The 18,813-nt window shown below is 43.4% G+C and overlaps 1 protein-coding gene across 2 annotated transcripts in view; it reads left to right on the plus strand.

Annotated features, from left to right (window-relative positions):
• exoc2 (exocyst complex component 2) overlaps positions 1 to 18,813 on the plus strand; it is a 38,722-nt gene that overhangs the window by 12,280 nt on the left and 7,629 nt on the right. For both annotated transcript variants that reach the window (XM_028404094.1, XM_028404095.1), the window contains 15 exons: positions 2,436 to 2,560; positions 8,076 to 8,156; positions 8,935 to 9,080; positions 9,744 to 9,825; positions 9,945 to 10,047; positions 11,211 to 11,329; positions 15,173 to 15,286; positions 16,050 to 16,174; positions 16,336 to 16,404; positions 16,507 to 16,664; positions 16,756 to 16,877; positions 17,712 to 17,773; positions 17,989 to 18,069; positions 18,414 to 18,473; positions 18,697 to 18,758. In XM_028404094.1, coding sequence (XP_028259895.1) covers positions 2,436 to 2,560; positions 8,076 to 8,156; positions 8,935 to 9,080; positions 9,744 to 9,825; positions 9,945 to 10,047; positions 11,211 to 11,329; positions 15,173 to 15,286; positions 16,050 to 16,174; positions 16,336 to 16,404; positions 16,507 to 16,664; positions 16,756 to 16,877; positions 17,712 to 17,773; positions 17,989 to 18,069; positions 18,414 to 18,473; positions 18,697 to 18,758 — 1,509 coding nt within the window. The remainder of the gene's footprint in view (positions 1 to 2,435; positions 2,561 to 8,075; positions 8,157 to 8,934; positions 9,081 to 9,743; positions 9,826 to 9,944; positions 10,048 to 11,210; positions 11,330 to 15,172; positions 15,287 to 16,049; positions 16,175 to 16,335; positions 16,405 to 16,506; positions 16,665 to 16,755; positions 16,878 to 17,711; positions 17,774 to 17,988; positions 18,070 to 18,413; positions 18,474 to 18,696; positions 18,759 to 18,813) is intronic.

Here is an 18,813-nt window from a genome sequence, read left to right on the forward strand (position 1 = left end):
AGTTGTCACATGACTGCAGGTCACAAGTGAGTCAATCTCGGCTTGTTTTTGCTGAAATGTTCATTTCTAATCCCACTCGAGAAGATAATAATGTAATAACGATGAGAATTAGATTTGTGAGGAGGATGAACACTTTAATTAGAAATCATTACTGCAGAGTATTTTCACTGGAGGTCTTGCCATGATGAGGTTTTGAACACCAGATATCTACCATGGCCCGCTCACGATTTGTCACAGCGCTGAAGTCCAACTTCTTCAGCGGAGGGAGGGCAGCAATCACATGCCGCCTAAAAAAACACAAGTTCATAGACACTATGTTGAATCCAGCAGCCGAGCTGATGATGTGTAAATGCAGATATTAAAGGAAAACCTCTGTTTGTGGTTCAGGTGTGCAGGTACCCCAAAGTAGCCTGTGCCATTTAAGGCCAGTCAAAAATTCTGTCTTTTGATTTTCAGAGCACCTGTCTCAGTATTTCTGTTGGTAGGTTACAGTGTGTACACCAAAACTCCTGCCCTTTCAATAACATCGTGTTCTCAGCCTTTACGTGCCTGACACCGGTGTTTTGTATACTGGGTGTTGCGTCAGCATACAGATGAGCCTTTTACCTGTAGTTGTTCTCAGATGCAATGGCATTCCCATGCAGTGTGAGGCGCCCCAGCTGTCCCAGCTTATCTACGTCCGACAGGTTACAGATGCAGTTGACATGGAGGTACAAAACACGCAGTGCTTGCACAGACTCACATGCAGGTACGTAAACTGGCGTTCAAATAAAGCCAGTCAGTAATACAGAGGAAGTCTGAGAGCATCGTAAAAAGAGAAACTTTCACTTAATATACTGATTATAGTCTATTTATAGACTATAGATAGATTATACTGAAGTCCTACAGGATCGATGTGCAAGATTTTGTTAAAGGACACGTTCAGCCAGCCGAGCCTCGATGGTTGAACCAGGAAATAGTTCAGGGTGAAGTGGAGGCCAGTGAGGTCGGTGATGCTGTTGTTACTGAGACGGAAAGCACGGCTGTGGTACGCAGGACAGCTCCAGGTACCTCAGACAGTGCACCTGAACCACAAACAACTAGTTCTATCAAACAGTACATAAAGTAGCACAATTTAACAGTTTCATAAACTAAATATACCCGTTTAAGAGTTAATACTGCAATTAAATAAGTCAGCCCTTAGGAAAATGAATGGAATATAATACAAAGGAAATCATCAACTTACAAACAATATATAGCCGTCTGCTAAGAAACTAGAAGAAGCAGAATATAACATACCTACAACACTGCTGAGATTGTAAAAGGATAGATCCACTGGAGGTCCGCACATGTTTAAGACTTTAAGGTCTGAAGACAGGATCAGGTTACTGGTACAGTTTTAAATGTAAACACGTGCATGCAAAAGTGATGCAATAGGAATGGAATTTCATAATAAACGCTTATCTTTCTTTGGGCATATCATTGTTTATTTTATTGTAAAGTTAAAATCAGAAATATGTAAAAACAAATCATTGATCCAGATTTATTCTCACTAGTTTGACTCCACACTGCAACAAAAACAAAGGATGTGACCTGGTAACTGTGCTGAACAGTGCTGCTGCCTTGTTGCTGTGCCCTGTCAGAAGGGTCTGCTGTCTTTAAGGTCTTGTTGCCAGGTGCAGTCACTGGTGAAATCCATGAGAATTCACCTTGTTCACAACTGTTGGTTGTAGAGAGTGGTTTAAAGTTTTAGGCAAAAATAAGCTCATATTCTAAAAAGTTAATTTTGAATGATTTTTCGACTCCTAATGGTCAGAATCTCTGTGTTTTTTTTGTTTTTTTTTTGTTTTTACAATTGGCTTACATGTTACAAATTAAATAATTAATTGATTAGTCAGTTAATAGAGAGAGTAATTGATGTAAGTAAAATAAAAGGTCCTTTGGTGCAGACTGTTGGATGATGACAATAACTCATCTCATCACCAGTCGGTTATTTTTAAGGTATGTTGACAGGGCAGCCTGCTGCTGATCCAAAAGACTGTCATGTCAGGGCAGAGGAAAGTTATTTTGGACTCTCCTGGCTTCCTCCCCCCCCCCCCCCCCCACCCCTGCTTAGCCTTCCAGTAACCCAGACCCCCAGGATCCAACATGACCAGGGGGGGCCTCTGTTTGGACCTCACTGGGTGACTGTTTCTTCCTGAGGAGGAAACCTCACTCAGGAGGCTGACACACAGACACACGTAGCCACAGTGTCTGCACATGTATATATCCAGATTATTTTGATCTTCTCTGCATACAGAAATACATGCCTGTACAAAACTGAAGAACCTTTTTTAGGATTTCTTTTTTTTTTTTCCTCTCATAAATATGTTTTGAAACGTTGGGTGCACGAAACAAGATATTAAAATGTTGATGTCAATGTTTGTAATGGCAGTGTTATTTGGCTGTTTCCACAGCTTTGAGCAGCTGAAGATTGCTGCCAGTAACCTGAAAAAGCAGGCTACAAAGAAAAACGAGGGGAGTCTGGCCTACGTGAAAGGAGGCCTCAGTACGTTCTTCGAGGCGCAGGATGCTCTGTCAGGTGAGAGGGATTAACACATTTCTGTGTTCTGTGGAATTGTACCAAATGGACCCACAATTAATACACAAACTTTCAAATCATCACTCCTCATCTCTGTCCAGAAAAAAAAAGCTCTTGATTTTTGGAAAGTGTGCACATTGTTGGACCCCCCCCCCCTCCCTCTGCACACATGTGGTTTAGCAGCCGCTGATTAAAGAGGCTCATTTGGACGCTGTGTGAAAAGCCTACACTTTGTACTACAGTTACACCAGCCAACCACAACATGGGTAATTCACCTTCATCAAAATGAGATCAGCTCTCACCTGTCACACACACAGACTCACTAGACTCTGAAAAGTGGATATAAACACACACACACACACTCGTTGACCTTCACATGCCACAAAGATTTCAAGGTAGCAGAGACTGACTGCTGTCGCTCTGCCAGGTACCTCAAATCAATTGTTCACTTCATCATTCATACTTTTGTCTGTTTACTCTCTGCTCCCACCATAGCCACTCAGTTACTTCCCCTTACTATTTATACGTACACTTTTCGGCCTCCATCATTATTATTATTGCTTTCCGTATGTTTGTGCCCCGGTTGGAAGAGAGGCAATGTTTTCATTGTTAGTGGCTGAATCTAAATAAACGGAGCAGCCCAACACAATGTGAGCCAGAGTATTAGGCCTGATAGTGCTGATAACAGCCCCAATATGACCAATGGGAACAATGCGCAGTCATTCTCACGTTCAGACTGAGCGTGCCTACTGTGTGCCCACTGCCCCAATGGGAAATGTACAGTCTCCGGGGATGGAGGAAGCAGTGCACCATGCAAGGACTCAAGTGACCTGTGACTCCAAAAGGACACTCTGTACTGATGATTTATGACCTATGAGACTACATAGAATTTTCTGGGCCTGAGTATAATATATCTGGGCCTGATTAGACGGCTGCAGTTCCTCTCCTTCCTTCTTTGGAACAACTGTTTTATGGGAGCATTTTCGGACTGCATGTTAGGAAACAACACTGTATGTGGTGGGTATGTATGGGATAGTGAGTCAATGCAGCATTTAGTCTGCACTCAGTCCGTTTCTGCTCTTGTCATTCTCTTCTTCTCTTAGAGAGCAAGGTTAATGGGAGAGTTGACCAGCTAGGGTTTGTTCTGTTCAGTACCTCAGCCTCTGGAAGTGATGTAGCTGCAAACTAACATTGCACAGTCTATGCCAGGGGTGGGCAATTATTTTTTTGCTAGGCCCACATAGACTTCCGTAAGAAAAGCAAAGGGCCACATTTTGTCATAAATAATAAATTGGAGACCACTGGCACAGTATCTACCTTTATAAATATGCTCCTGTTCCATTTTCATCATTGTAAGAATCTCTTGCTGTCATTCACTGGTTCCTCCTCTGTCCTCTCTGTGTGTGTCCATGTCTGCTCTGAGTGTGTGCTGGTTGTATGTTGAAACACACACACAGTGCAGAGCAGCATAGATGATGTGAAGATATTTTTACAGAAGAAAACCATTAGACTCAAAGTTAAAGTAGCAAATCCCAGAGTTCTGAAAGTCGGGCAAGATCTGAGCTTTTTAAGAGCAGATGACGATGAAACATGTCGGCTGCAGCACCGCGGTGACATCTGAATGCCCCGTGGAGTTTCTGTGTGCTTTACCGTACATTTCAGAATAGTCGCGCAGCATTTTTAAAGTGTACACAGCGACCGTGTCTCTCCAGAGAGTAGATGGGATGAAGCAGTACAGCAGCGTGGAAGAGACAAGGAGGGTTGGAAAGACGTTACCGGTAATGCCGTGCTGACAGCTGACTTTTGCTGCCTTTGTTTAATATTGTGTGCACGGTCCGCGGGCCGCAATGAAGACGCAAGCGGGCCGGGTGTGGCCCGCGGGCCGTGCTTTGCCCAGGTCTGATGTATGCTGATCATCATGCTAGTTGTTTTTAGGGTGGTTTTGATGTTTCAGCAGTGTCTGGCAACACTGTTGAGGTCCACGTGCTGTACCTTTTGTACTTCTTTACTCATTTCCTTGATTTTCCCGTGTGGCAGCTCAATCCACCATCTTTAAATTACCTAAGTACACACAGTTAGAAACTGCCGTAGCTACTCAACGTAGTGGAGCATTTAGCAGCTAATGGAGCAGATATTTCACTGGAAGAGTGAATGTTGTATTTGCTTTACCAGGTGGATTAAAATGTGTTTCAGAATGTTATGTATCTGTTCAGAATATTAACCCAGTAGATAAACAAAATCAGTAATTCAACTTTAAATGATGCATCTCCAAAGTGTGTGTCTTGAACCTTCTATTTTATTGGGTGTGACAATTCTCCACTGGGCTTCACCTAGTTTCCCTTGTCATTCATTTGTTTCTGTGATGGCATCTGAGCCCAACAGGGTCCATTGTAAGTATGGCAATATTATCTTGAAGGCTCACGGTGAATGCACCATTTCCTTTTCTCCCACTTCATATTTGGTCCAGCAGCATGACAGAAAAGTTAATTTTTTAAACTTCCTCACTCCTGTCTTCTCATTATGACTCATTACAGCCCTGCAGCATCCTTTTTGGGCCAAGATTTGGCTCTCAATCATAAAAAAAATGAGGCCGTGGCCCAGAATGGATAGCACAAGTGGAGATATTCTGTACACTAGGTGCAGTCAGCCAAACCGACATACCAGGCGGCACGCAGCTAGTGGCCGAGACAGCTCTGCAATAGTTCACTGCCAGGCCTGGTTAGCACAGCTGTCTGAGAATCTGTGAATCCTTTCTTTGTTTCTCTGCCGTGTTTGGCAAGTCTCTGTTGTTCTGAGTCAGCCCAAATGAACATTACCTGAGAAGAGGCTGTAAGAATTAACCGTGAAAAAAACAGAAATTAACAGGGAGCCTGTGTGTTCATGTAGTTCAGAATGTGCTGTGTTTTACTTCCAGCCCTCTCAGTCACCGTCATGACATTCTGGTTTCCCCTCCTGTTTATTTTCAGTTCTGCTTGCATGTGAGATTATTATTGATGACTTTAATAGAAGACTGGAGTTATTTCATAATGTAAGTGCACTGCTGCCGGCAAGGTGGAAACAAGGAAGAGAGGCCAAATGTGAGAGAAGAAATGAGGCGGATAGAAAATGTTTGGAGCAAACAGGGCTCAGGTTTTTACTTTCCCCTCTCATTTTCTTGTCCGCACTAATTGCCTCCTAATTGCTCTCCAGTGTAGCTAAACATCTCCAACAGAAATGGCAAAAGAAAATCCCATGTTTCTTTTTAATGTACACTTTTGGGTCTGCAGATCATACACTTAGTGAGAAACAAGTCGGAGATCTCCTGCCTTAGGATGATCCCAAATGATTTGCAGACGAACTAGAGCCAGATTAGCATCCTGTCTTTTACATTTAAACATTGGACACTGGATTCTGATCATTTATTAACAAATATTCTGGATTGCAGAAAGATCTGGGGAAAGATGTGAACCAATAATTACAGGAGAAAGTGGGAACGTGTTGCTCCCTCATGCCAAAAAACACAACAATGAACAGGGCTCCTTCTTAACTCACGAAACAAAGTTTAGCCCACTCTTCTCTGTCCATGCATGGTCAGACAAGATTTTGTGGCATAGGTAGGAGGCTCTGGATTTACTTTTAGCCTTGATGATGTGGCCAAGTGAGCAAGTGGTGGGAAAAAGGTCATTTCAAGCACTGTTACTGTGAATTAAAATTGTTTTCTATTTGACAGTACTGCTGCTTATACCACTGGCACTTACAAATTTTATTCATGTAATAATGGTGTTTTTCTACAGTAAGAAAAATGTTTCTGTAAACACTTCATGTGAACCAACACAAACTGGTGAAAGAGATGGAAGCTTTTGGCCACAGCAGCTGTTTGGTCACAGACCCTGAGTGACAACTTGAGCCCTGTGTTGGAGACATTCTGGCCAGCTGACTGACTGACTGACAGTCTGTCAGGGACTCGTGGTTTGTTGCTACTAAAATGTTGAAATTCGAGGTTTTTCATTGTTGTGTGAAAAGGAAGTCTCCCAGTAATGCAGGAAACGGAACGGCTACCGTGTTCCAAAAATGCCAGATTCCCAGGGCCTATTACCCGAGTCCCCAGCCCCAGCAGGAGTCAAAACATCTCCAACTTTAGAAACCAGGGACACTGTATTTTTATTCTTATTCTTTTCTTTTTTTTTTCCCCTCAATGGTTCCAGGAAGTGAAGCAGGAGCTGCGGCTCTTCCTCAGCTCCTGGCTACGTGTGTTATCTGGACCCTGACCTGATGTTTAGTTTAGCCGTGATGTCATCAGCCCCCTCAGTGTGTGACAGATGCAGAGGACACACAGCTGGCAGCAGGGCAGAGGGGGAGTGCAGAGACACGAAGCAGAGCTGTTGTGTGCGTCTGCCTTTGTGTTCGGCCCTATCAATCCTCTGCTTTTTCATACACACTCCCACATCTGCATGCTTTTGTCCCAACCTGCATCTGGCCACATTCTCTGCTGGTCAAGAGCGGGGCCAGAGACGTCCACGCCGATTAGGCAATGGCATGTTTGAACAGTGTGTTTGAGGAATACCTCAGTCCCTGCCTTGAGGCTTCTGTCTGTCAGAATGGACCCACATATTTATTTACAGAGCTCTCCCCCTTCGCTTTGCCTCCCGCTCCCTCTGCCGTCAAGCTCTGCTAACAGCCTGTATGTGTAGTAGAACAACTGTGGGAGAAGCAAGGATGACAAGGACATGGAGAGAAGGAAACTGAGAGTATCTTATCTTTCCTAACTGCATTCTTTGGACGTCTCCTTGTTGCATATTTGAGTCCATTCTCAAGTATGTATGCAAAGGTCTCCTAAACCCTCTCCACCTCTCTCCGGCTCTGTCAATAAACCCACACTGCACCTCTCACCACCCGGCTGCCCACTACTGCACACCATTTATTTATTCACTGGGGTAGCCCCACCACACTCCCGCCTGTTTTCTCTGCTCATTCCCTCTTTTTAAATTCCCTCTCCCGCGTTAAGCTCTTCATGCTAAGTGATGGATACAAGCCATCGGAGAATTCCTGCCTTCCCCACATCTACAACAGTATTTTTTGGCATAAAAGACCTCCAGCTCTGTTCTTTCCCAAATGTTATTTTTCAGACAATTGAAACATTTTAGATTCACATTACCTTCAGGTCAGAGGGCTCCAAATGTCCCAAGACCACCGAACTGTGCTGTGGTTAGGTGAATTGATGCGGTACAGTCACCACGGGGACAAGGTCAGGTCCATATTGCGTGGGAATGGGCTCAGGATGGAGGGGGGGGGGGGGGGGGGGGGGGGGGGGTTCAATAGCAGCATCTGTGGGTGGAACAGCAGAGAGGTTATCTCTCATCTATCACTGGGGTAGGGCCTGTTTATTATTTTACCTTCGGTTCCTGAAATTGAAAATGTTCCTGTCTACATTGTTGGGAACCTAAAATAATTTTCACATGAATTCTTCTGGTTTTATTTTAAATGTATTTTGTCTGTGATGATACGAATTATTTTGGATTTCTTTTTTGTTTTCCAGCCATCCATCAGAGGTTGGAATCTGACGGGACAGAGAAGGTGGAGGGATCAATGACACAGAGACTAGAAAACATCCTCAACAGTGAGTTTACCTACACATATGTAGGACATGTCATTAAATAACAATTACAATGAACATATTAAACATTCAAATAGCAGATGGATGAGAAGAGGCAGCCAGAGACCATCACACCAGACACAAATTCACTTTAGCGGACAGATTTCTCACCAGAATTTATGTGCCCACTTGTGTCATACGTGGTAATGCTACTGCTGGTCAATGAGCTGGTCCTTTTCCCGGAGTCCAGTGTAAATAAATCTCCCAGCCAGACACAGCTTTCATCCCTACAACTTAAACCTAAGGGCCAATGGGCCAATGGGTCCAGGCCACTGTTCACCACCAAAAACCCCAGTCAGCCAATCAGAAAATGGCCCAGAGAAAAGCCCCTTCACTCATATTGCTGAGTGAAAAATATTCCTCTGTTTGCTCTCGTGCTGTTTTTCCTTCAGGGATTTTGTTTTGGGGGTAGGGCTTTTGTTTTGATTAGAGGATCTCGAGTTTTTTTTCTATTGACGGCACATCTAAGGCCACCCACGAAGACCTAAGCTGTACAAAGGTTTCACCAAGCAGCCTGCCTGAAGCCTGAGATAGCTGTCACTTTCTCCCTTAGCAGTTCAGTCACTACGCCTCCTGCTCCTCTCTCTCTCTCTCTCTCTCTCTCTGTCAAATAACATCCAGAGAAGGATAAAAACCAGAGACCAGCAATAAGAGGGAAATGTGGTATCAACATTTATTTATATAGGATCTCAGTTTCTCATTTTCTCCTGCCTCCTTCGCTCTCGCTCTGTCTTCCTCGTAGGAGCAAGCGATACTGCAGATACTCTGTTCCAGGAGGTCCTGGGGCGGAAAGACAAAGCCGACTCCACACGCAACGCACTCAATGTCCTGCAGCGCTTCAAGTTCCTCTTCAATCTGCCGCTCAACATTGAGCGCAACATTCAGAAGGTACTCTGCACAAACGAGTACGACAACAGAACCACTTTCACAAACACCAATGTGAAGTGCCTCAAGCGGTCTGTGTTTTGTATTAGGTTTTCGACAAGCTGAACAGACATGTTGTTGTGATGCTATCGTTTTCAATCTGCTGTTGAAAAAGCCTCGTCAAATCATAACAGGACAGTCTAAAAATATGGGAGCAGAGAAAAGATGCTTTCACTGTCCTGTCCTGTGGCTTGATGGTTCTTGGTAAATAAATAATCTGAAACCAACCCTCTATAAACCCTAATGGACCCTGAGACATGTGGCACCTTATTTTCACTTATCCCTCCTAACACCAACCCAAAAAATACATAATATGCAACACAAAAAACACTGTATAAATATTTGTTGAGCTCATTTTCTACTAACACCCAGAAGCCTGGTTGCTTCAGTCTATTTTAAAAAGTCCCCTGATGCTTTGTAGTTATTGTCATGTCAAAGTTTCAGCTCTTTTTCATAAAGCGTTCCCTCTGCTGTGGATCCCCTGTTTGTGTTGTATATTTGCTTTAAGGCGCAGCTTGGGCGACTGTCAACCAGAGGGTGGAGCCAGAGAGGCTTAAATACACAGCGTGTGTGTCATGATTGATGAGTTCAAATAATTACCTATTAAGTGACTTCTTTCCTTTCCAGGGTGATTATGACGTGGTGATCAATGACTATGAGAAAGCCAAATCTCTTTTCGGCAACACTGAGGTCCCAGTTTTCAAGAAAGGTAAACTTTTTTTTATTTTTTTTTGTATACACGAACAAATAAATAATTATTAAGTGGAAAAATAACATTATTTCAAGCTTCACCGTGTTTAAAAAAAAAAAAAAAAAATGTGCTTGCAGTGTATGCTGAGGTTGAAACCAGGATCGGAGCACTGAGGAGTCTCCTGTTGGAGAAACTGTTGCAGACGCCATCGACACTTCATGACCAGAAGAGATACATCAGGTCTCTTTACAGTATTATAATCCTACATTTGCTTTGTCGTGTTGTGGTCTTAGTTTATAGATATTTTATTTCTCCTCTTTTTTTTCAACCTACACTTTGCCTACAATCTGTAAACATCCAATATAAAGTCATGACAAATCTCTTAGACTCTTTCTTTTTGGTTTGTTTGATGTCTGTTTGGAGCTTCGTTTACCAGAACTTTAACCTCCGTCCACTCACTTTTTTTCTCTGTTCACCAAATCCTCTCATTTTTCTGTTGTCTGGCTCTCTTGTTTCTGCTTCTATTTTTCTCTCTCACTCCACTGCTGCCCCCTTCATCCATGTGTTCATTCATACTTGTGGTCTTTCTGGATTTATTATTGTTAAGACCAACCTGTCAGGATCACAGAGACCAGCTCTCAACCACACGGCAACATCTTTCATCCTTGTGCATTAGGCACGGCTCTGAACGCCCACTCAGCTCCTGTTTACTCTTCACGTGGATGGTGGGAGCTGTGTGTGTGTGTGTGTGTGTGTGTGTGTGTGTGCACTCATTTTGTTAGTCCGTGTGAATCTTGGCTTAAACTTTTGAAAGATGCCACCAAATGCGAAACAAACGAGCAGCTGGTTAATTGGATGACAGGCCAAGGCTCAAGGAGTGAATCATCTGACGTTTAAAAGGTCATTAATGATGTCCAGGAAATACACTTGTGAGGATGGGGACATTTGAGGAGTTCAGATGATCAAAAAAAGTTCTTTTTGTAGTGGATACATGTACACTTTTTCCAGATGTCAATTTGTATTTTATGAATATGCAGTAAATCATATTTATTAAATGATCACAATTACACTGTTTATCACAGCCACTCAAAAGTTAGACTGATGTTTAGTTTAGTTACATTTTTGGAAACTCAAAGGATATTTTTATGATATAATAGTCTCTTCTCCACACAAACAAAGAGTTTTCTTGATTTGTGCACAGTTGTGGTGTTTCCATAGCGGAGCAGGACTTTATATCGCAGTGAAGAATTAATTCAGACACCTGAGAGCACCATCACTATGTCTTTATGTCATTTTTCCCATTGATTTCTGTCTTATCTAGATGATTTCCCCTATTTTTCTATAGTAAGTACTACATACTGCTTTGCATGACCTCATGTCACATGTCTGCGTTTGCACTGTAGGTACCTGTCTGACCTGCATGCCCCAGGTGACCCAGCCTGGAAGTGCATCGACGCTCAGCACAAGTGGATCCTGCAGCTGATGCAGAACTGCAGGGATGAGTTCATCAGTGGCCAGAGAGGTGAGTTAGCACACACAAGAGCACACTTGTGTGAGATGACTCTTTTTTTTTATTGTTATTTTAATGCACAGAGTGAAAAGCCCCTATTTAGCATTTCCAGTCGTGCGGCTGGTGGATGTCATGTGAGCCTGGAGGTGGGGAGGAGAAGCCCAGCTGCCTCTCTGCTGTACCAGCTTTTTGCCTGCATTCCCCACTCCGTCACCACCCTCCCCAGCCTGTTCTGCTTGAGGCCTGCGTGTTTATTTTTTCATGAATGTATGAATAAGATGAAAGTGAGGGAGCATTGGCTTTGGATTTGGGTTTCAGGGCTCGACATGTTGCTGCACACACAAACTCTTTCTCACTCACACACGGCTTCACAGATGGATTGGAACAATTAACCCCAATTAAGCTGTTCCTCTGTTAAATCAGCCAGCAAAAAAATGTGGATGTGAAACCGTCCACTCAGGAAGACTTGCTCGATTCGCCAACCACGCTCAGACACATACATGCACACACACACACACTCCTACGCCTTACACAAAGGCACCCACACAAATACATTGTGAGTGTGGGTGGCTGCTTCGCATAGCGCAGCTGGAACATAAACATGTCTAATGCTAAGGGTAACAGTGGTTTCCGGGGCTCAGGCTTGATGGATCTGGGGGTTGGTTTGTTCCCTGCCTCTCCACAGTCAAATATCGGTTTGATTATCATGTCAGGGATGGCCCCTTTTCAGTTCTCATGTGCATTCCACAGCAGAACAACGTGTGGCAGAGAGGGAGTCATGTGCATTTCTGAGGGTTACCTGGTTTGCAAATAAGCACAGAAACACATACACATAGATTTAATACGAGCAGTGTCTTTTTAAAAAACACATTACAGTGACTTATATAAGACTCAGCGATTAGAGTGACTAATCTGCCCCAGCTATCTTTGTTTGGATGTAATAAAACTGTACTTTTCTGTATTTGTTTTAAGCCAAACTGAGTTTTCTAGCAGGTGGGAGATGAGTTGTAGGCTCCGCTCTCAGGGTCTTGTAATTTGTAACTCCACCCTGGCCCTGTGGTGGTATGAATAACACTGTGCTGTGAGCTCACATGTAAGGAAAACATAAATGTAGGTCATTTTAAAGCTACCCTGTGGAGTTTTCTGATAAATAAACACAGTTCTGTTGACATTCAAGATCACAACTTGAGTGGCGCAGCAAGCGTATTTAATATATATTCAGCAAAAAGCGTTTTTCGGGGCTACTGTATTATGTTCTCTAATAGATTTATCGTCGCTAATGAATCTCGTCCTGGTGTCTTTTTGTTGATGTTTATATGTGAAGCTTATGTGAAGTCACTGTTTTGGAGCCAGTGGTCATCATGTGATCTGCAATCCTGACTGTCAAAAACTCCACAGACCATAAATCAAGCAGGACAAAGCTCAGTGCTGCAAAGATGCACTGTCGCCATCTTGGCTGCCTAACTTGTGGTAAATCCATATATAAACAAAGAGTGGAGCACGAGTCAGGCTGATGTGGGCAGGTGTCCGTAAGGCAGCATACAATCAGCGACTGTTGCAGTCTGAAATGAGGTTTAAAACATTTTTGTTTCTGCTGTTAATTGAGTGAATTTTTGAGTCGGCCTCAAAGCTGCCATTCTTGCAAAGACAGTCCTCCTCATACACACAAGGACAATTACACAAGGCTTCACACAGTCTTCCTGTTTTTCTGCCTTTGTCACATCTGTCTCCTGTCTTTTCTATTACTCTACTACTCACACCTGGTTGCTATTTACCCTCTACACTCTTCGCTCCTCACCTCTGGCCCAAGTTCGAAACCGGTGCCTCCTGAAACATCCCTCCACCCAGCCAGCACTTGCTATCATCACAAAACCACATCCACTACATTCCCCCCTCCACCCTTCCTCTGGTATGGCCAAAGACCCCCTTTACTGGTACCTCACAGCCATCTCCTCTGCCGGCGGCCCCCTCTTCCTCCTAATATCATGATTACCAGCGCAGTGTATTCATAAGCCATCTGTCATGCTATTGTCAGCATCACACTTGCTTGACTGCTCTCATGTGATGGATCAGCTATATCTGCAGTAACTGGTGCCATTTCCTCTGTCTTGTGTGTTTCCTATTCAGGAATATGAGGCCAGAGGTCGTTCTGGTGTAGTTATGATTCCTGTTAATTACCCTATAAATTGCCTGAAACGTGAAATGGAACCATCCATCTCTGTTAGAACAAAAACGTGAAGTTTTCTAGTGAGGAAGCATAGCAGTGCAAGTTGCTTCCGTATGTCTAAACACTCCCATCGTGCCCTGGTGTTGCAATCCGACTCTGCCCGATTCAATTATAAACTGCAGTACTCTTATTTCCTGAACACTGCGTCTTCTGCCAATGTCAATACAATTAGCAGGGTTTTTCTTTGGTTTCGTAGAAAAATAGGTTTGTCGGTGGACAATTAGAGCGATTTCAGTGTTCAGATATTTGAATGAGAGACATGCGGTTGTGATTTTACACATAAAAGTCGTTACCTCTCCACAACAAATGTTATAATTATCGGCTAATAATTAATATGTTAATCAGAAGTATGTATTTCCATGCTACAGCATAGGAAACTGTATTCAAACTAGAATTAATAGGGTGTGTGTGTGTGTGTACATTTAGACAGAAAGCAGGCGTGAATATGTGTGTGGTCAAGGTCAGTGACCCCTTGGGGGAACAGGAACCCTGCAGACCTGCAGAGAAGCCTCAGACCTGATGAGGAAGTGCGCATAGATGACACACATTGTCTGTCTTCGACACACATACGCAAAGGTTCCTACATTTTAACCTTCAGACTTTTTTGCAAGAAACAGCATAGCAGCATAATGAATAGTTTATGCACACACTTGCACCTAAAATGTCTCTCTCTCTCTCTCTCTGACACACACACACACACACACACTAGTGTGTTGTGTAGACGTTGGGGGGTTCAGTCGACACCTGGATCAACAGCGGCTCTCATCCCTGCAAAAAGATGGGAAAACATCACAGAGACAGACCCTGCGCTGCTCCATATGGTTGTGTGCGAGTGTGTGTGTTGTGCGTGTGTGTGTATAAGAAAGCCTGGTCTGTTTACAGATAGTCTGACTCAATTCAGAATTTCCTTACATTTTCTAGACTGGATGGGTGTGCTGTGTGCATGGCCATGTCAGCCACATTTGCTTGGGGATTTCTCAATTCTTGCTTACACACTGCATTCAGGCGGTGACTCACCAGCACACTTTTCTGTGTGTGTGTGTCAGACACATGTTTTGGAAATGTGGCCATCCGTCTCCCTTCGTTTAGACAAACTCCATGTAGGCGTTCTCCAGTATTGCACGAACCTTCTCTTACGAAGTTTCATTTTCATTGTAGCAGATTCGATCCCCTTCTAGAGTTGCGGTGTTTCACTTTCATTCCTGTTTATCAGCTTTCACCCCCTCTTGTTATCCTAAACTTATCTCACATATTGCACTGTTAAGATATGAGTGTCTGGTTGCTCCGTCTCATTTATTGCTCCAGCACGGCTCCTTATTGCCATCTAGTGGACCTGTGGCGTCAGAGCTCTGTGTGGCCAGTGTAAACCCACTTCACCCCAGCACTCGCAAAGCCCACTTCTCTTGTTTCCTCACCCTGGAAACAACGGGACATTCTCTCAGCTGTGGGCCGGAGTAGAGATGGATCAGAACACAAATAAAGAAAGTCCGAGAGGGCCGAGGAAGGATTGTTTGGTGTGAAAGCCTGCTGAGCTTATTGAGGAATGTGGAATTATGAAAATGGCTTATTTGATTATTTGATATCTGAAGTATGTGTTTCTCCCCCCCCCCCTTCATTGTGTCTGACAGTGGGCATCGGAGCTCTGGACCTGGAGGGAGATTCTCGGCCATCTGCCCTCAGCAGGCTCAGCCACACTGCGTCTCTGAAGCGAGGGGGCAGTCTGCGCACGCCTCGACCTAGCAGTGAGTACCACATCACAAATTCACACATGCTAGGTGACGAGGGGGTGGCTTCCCTGTCTGGTTTGTTTATGTGTGTGTGTAATACTTATAGTCAAGTACAGTGTTTATGGGAATCTCTCTGCTTCACATAACAACACAAACAAGAGTGACACATGCTGTGTGATTACTTGAAACATGAGAGAGCTATAGCAAATTAAAAAGGGAAAATTCACCAAGTCAGCGTTGATGGTAACTTTAGGAATAAATTCCTGTATGTTGCTCTGTTGCTTTTCTTGATTTGACCACCTCGACTTAGCTTGATTAATATGAGCATAGTGGCTCTGTGTACAAAAAATAAACAAAAATAAAATAATGTAATAAGAGGCAGCTTATTTAATTCTGCCCTGTCCCTTACTCTCCAGGCTGTTAATTTGTTGGCCAAGAATACTGTTACTCAGCAAAAAAAAACTTCAAACTTCCTTGTTGCATTGACACAAAGGCTCACAATGAGAAAACAAAAGTAGCACATGCAGCTGATTGGTTTTCTCTTGTTTGCCATCAGGAAGCAATTTGATCAAGGGTCGCTGATTTTTCTTTTTGCCATCGTTTTTATTAAATAAATAATAATCTCAAAATGTGAAAGGCAAACGTGCCGACTGCAGAGGGAGACGGATCTAGACAGATTTATTCTGAAGGAATCACATAGCAGATCAATAAGGTTTCCTCCTATACTGTGTGTCTTGACTGGTCGTTGGGTTTGTATGATTGTGTTTCTCTGTTGCAGCCTGGCGCTTTGAAACCCCACAGAAGGTCCAGTTTGTGGAGAAACTCTCAGATGTGGTGATCGGTCAGCTGCCTAACTTCTGGAAGCTTTGGATCTCCTACGTTAATGGAAGTCTCTTTAGTGAGGTACAAAAATCCAACATGAGACATGAATGGAATGGTTTTATATTTTTACTTTACAAGTACGTCAAACATTTCAGGATGTCAAATATAATAATGTGATTAAGTAGTTCCAATTGAGGTGCATTACAGACATTCTAAACTGAGTGTCTTTGTTGTTCCTGCAGACTGGGGAGAAATCTGGACAGGTGGAGAAATCCAAGAAGAACGCCAGGCAGAGACAGAATGACTTCAAAGTACAACAAATTGTGACATTAAAGCTGTTATTTTAAGTTTTTTTACTCAGGTTTCAGTGAGTTAAACGCCTTCTGTTTGCACATTTGCTGTTTGTTTTGTAGAAAATGATCGAAGAGATGACCAATCGACTTGTGAAGCTCGTTCGTGGTGCCCTCCTCCCCACCACCCTGCCACAAGCCGATCTGAGTCTGTACGGAGGCTGGGAGAACAAGACTGAGCTGACTGGAGCCTGGCTCACACAGATCATACACATTGTCAGGTGCTGCTCTGCCCCTGGTTAAAAGCATTTCATTTTAGACTTCACATTGGCCACACCTTTACTGACCCGTCTGTGTGCCTCGCTCGCACAGGGGCTGCCATGAGGCTCTGGCTGCTCTGGAGATCCCAAATGATCTTCTACAGGTGATTCAGGATCTGCTGCTGGAGCTGAGAGTTCACTGCCTCATGGTCACTCTGCTGCACACAACAGAAGGTGAGACAGGGCTCACTGAGTCGCTGCTTGGTGGAAGAGGATAGAGGGCAGAAGCTGGTAACCATGACTAGGGTGTTTTCCAGATAAATAAGCTGAGTCATTGTATTTAGTTTTAACACACACACAGAAGAAGAAGAAGAAAATCTGCATCCTCTTATCCATCCATCCATATTCTTAACTTGCTTTGTCCTGTCCAGGGTCACACCCTAACCCTAACCTGCATGTGAGTGAAACCACTAAGAAAATCCTGCAAAAGGATCAATTATCTACCAAAACATTTTTTCTTTCTCTTCTTGAATAGTCTTTAAGAAATCAGTTGATTGGTTGAGTCCCTGCTGTTATATCAAGTGTTGTTTTGGGGCCACAGCCATGCTATTATTATTATTATTATTTTTTTTTTTGCAGGAAATAATATTATCAGTAATTTAAAAGTTACAGTTTCTTAAAAAAAAATCAATGGTGGTAAAAGTCTGTATATTCCGGCTCACACGACTTCCAGGGTCGTGATGGAGAAAGTGTTATGAGACTAAAACCAGACATGCTCAGTTTCACTTGTGGTTAGGTATGGTCATTTTGAAAAGAGTGACTGGTTTTCAGCACCCCCCCCCCCCCCCCCATTCCTGTCCTCCCTGCTATTCACACACTAACACACTAACACACACAACAACATTGTGGTCTGGACAGAACGATTTTATATCATGTGGTTTTCCCTCAGAAACCGACTTCTGTTTATATTGTTTTATTTGTAATGACCCTTTATGAAAGATATCAGGCTTCATATGCAGGAAGTTCAGTAAACTAATTTTTCACATTTGCGCTTTTTTGTGCACATAGATGTCAAGAGGCTTTCTGAGAAGGAGGACTGGGTTGTAGATAATGAAGGAATCACCAGCTTGGTAAGACTGTTGGACTGCATCAGTTAGTACTCCATGGTTCAAACTATATTTTCAATATAAATGTTTTTGCGGGCAGCTGTGAAACATCAACCTTCATCTTTCACAAATAAACAGTTTCTAACATTTGCTGTCAGTGTGAAGGGATTATCGTCGCAGCATTTTTCTGCAGCCCGTGTGTATGACCTCCTCTGTCTTCTGTCTCTGACTTTTTGCAGCCATCACAGTTTGAACAGTGCGTGGTTCAGATGCTGCAGTCACTCAAAGAGCCCCTGGAAATCAAACAGGGAGAAATCAATGTAAGACAATGACCTGCCAACACCAATACCCTGCACTACACCTGGTCTCCTCATTTCATTTAAAGGGCTTACAGTTCAACAATACCATGCGTCAGTGTTCAGGTTGATCTGTAGTTGAGAACGAGACATCTGCAAGAAGTGTGGTTGGCTTCCTGTATTTCTGCCCCATGCCTTTTGGAAGCTTTGAGTGTAGACTGAAGACAAGATTCAGTTAGCCTTCAGTTGACTAGAATCCAACACACAATCATTGCATCGTCAGTGTACAAACCAAAGGACGCACACTCTGATTTACACTAATTTAATAGGACAGCAGACTTTTCTGATGTTCGCTGTTTGTTCTTCAGGTGTTGCAGTTAGACCAGGTCCAGGACCAGGCTGCAGAGCTCAGTGTGAGCATCATGAAGGTGAGACCTCACAGCAACCCAAAATGATGGCTTCCTCCAGACTGAATCAAGGAAATGTTTGTGTTCATGATGGCATGATGTGGTCGGTGAAACAGGAATCCTACTTTCCATTCTGTAGTGATATTGCTGAGAACTCGCTCTCATTAGCAGGTAGAGGGCTGTGAGTGCAGCACCTGAGGATGTCTTTCACAGCTCGTGTTTGTTCATGTGTTCATCATCACAGGTTTTCATAAACTGTTTGGAGCAGCTGAGCACTAAGACAGATGGAGATATTGATACATCTCAGTGAGTTTGTAATTACTTTTTTTTAAATCCATTTGTTTATTGCCCTCAACTCTGA

Source organism: Parambassis ranga, chromosome 4 (assembly GCF_900634625.1).
Source record: "Parambassis ranga chromosome 4, fParRan2.1, whole genome shotgun sequence".
Classification (NCBI taxonomy): domain Eukaryota; kingdom Metazoa; phylum Chordata; class Actinopteri; family Ambassidae; genus Parambassis; species Parambassis ranga.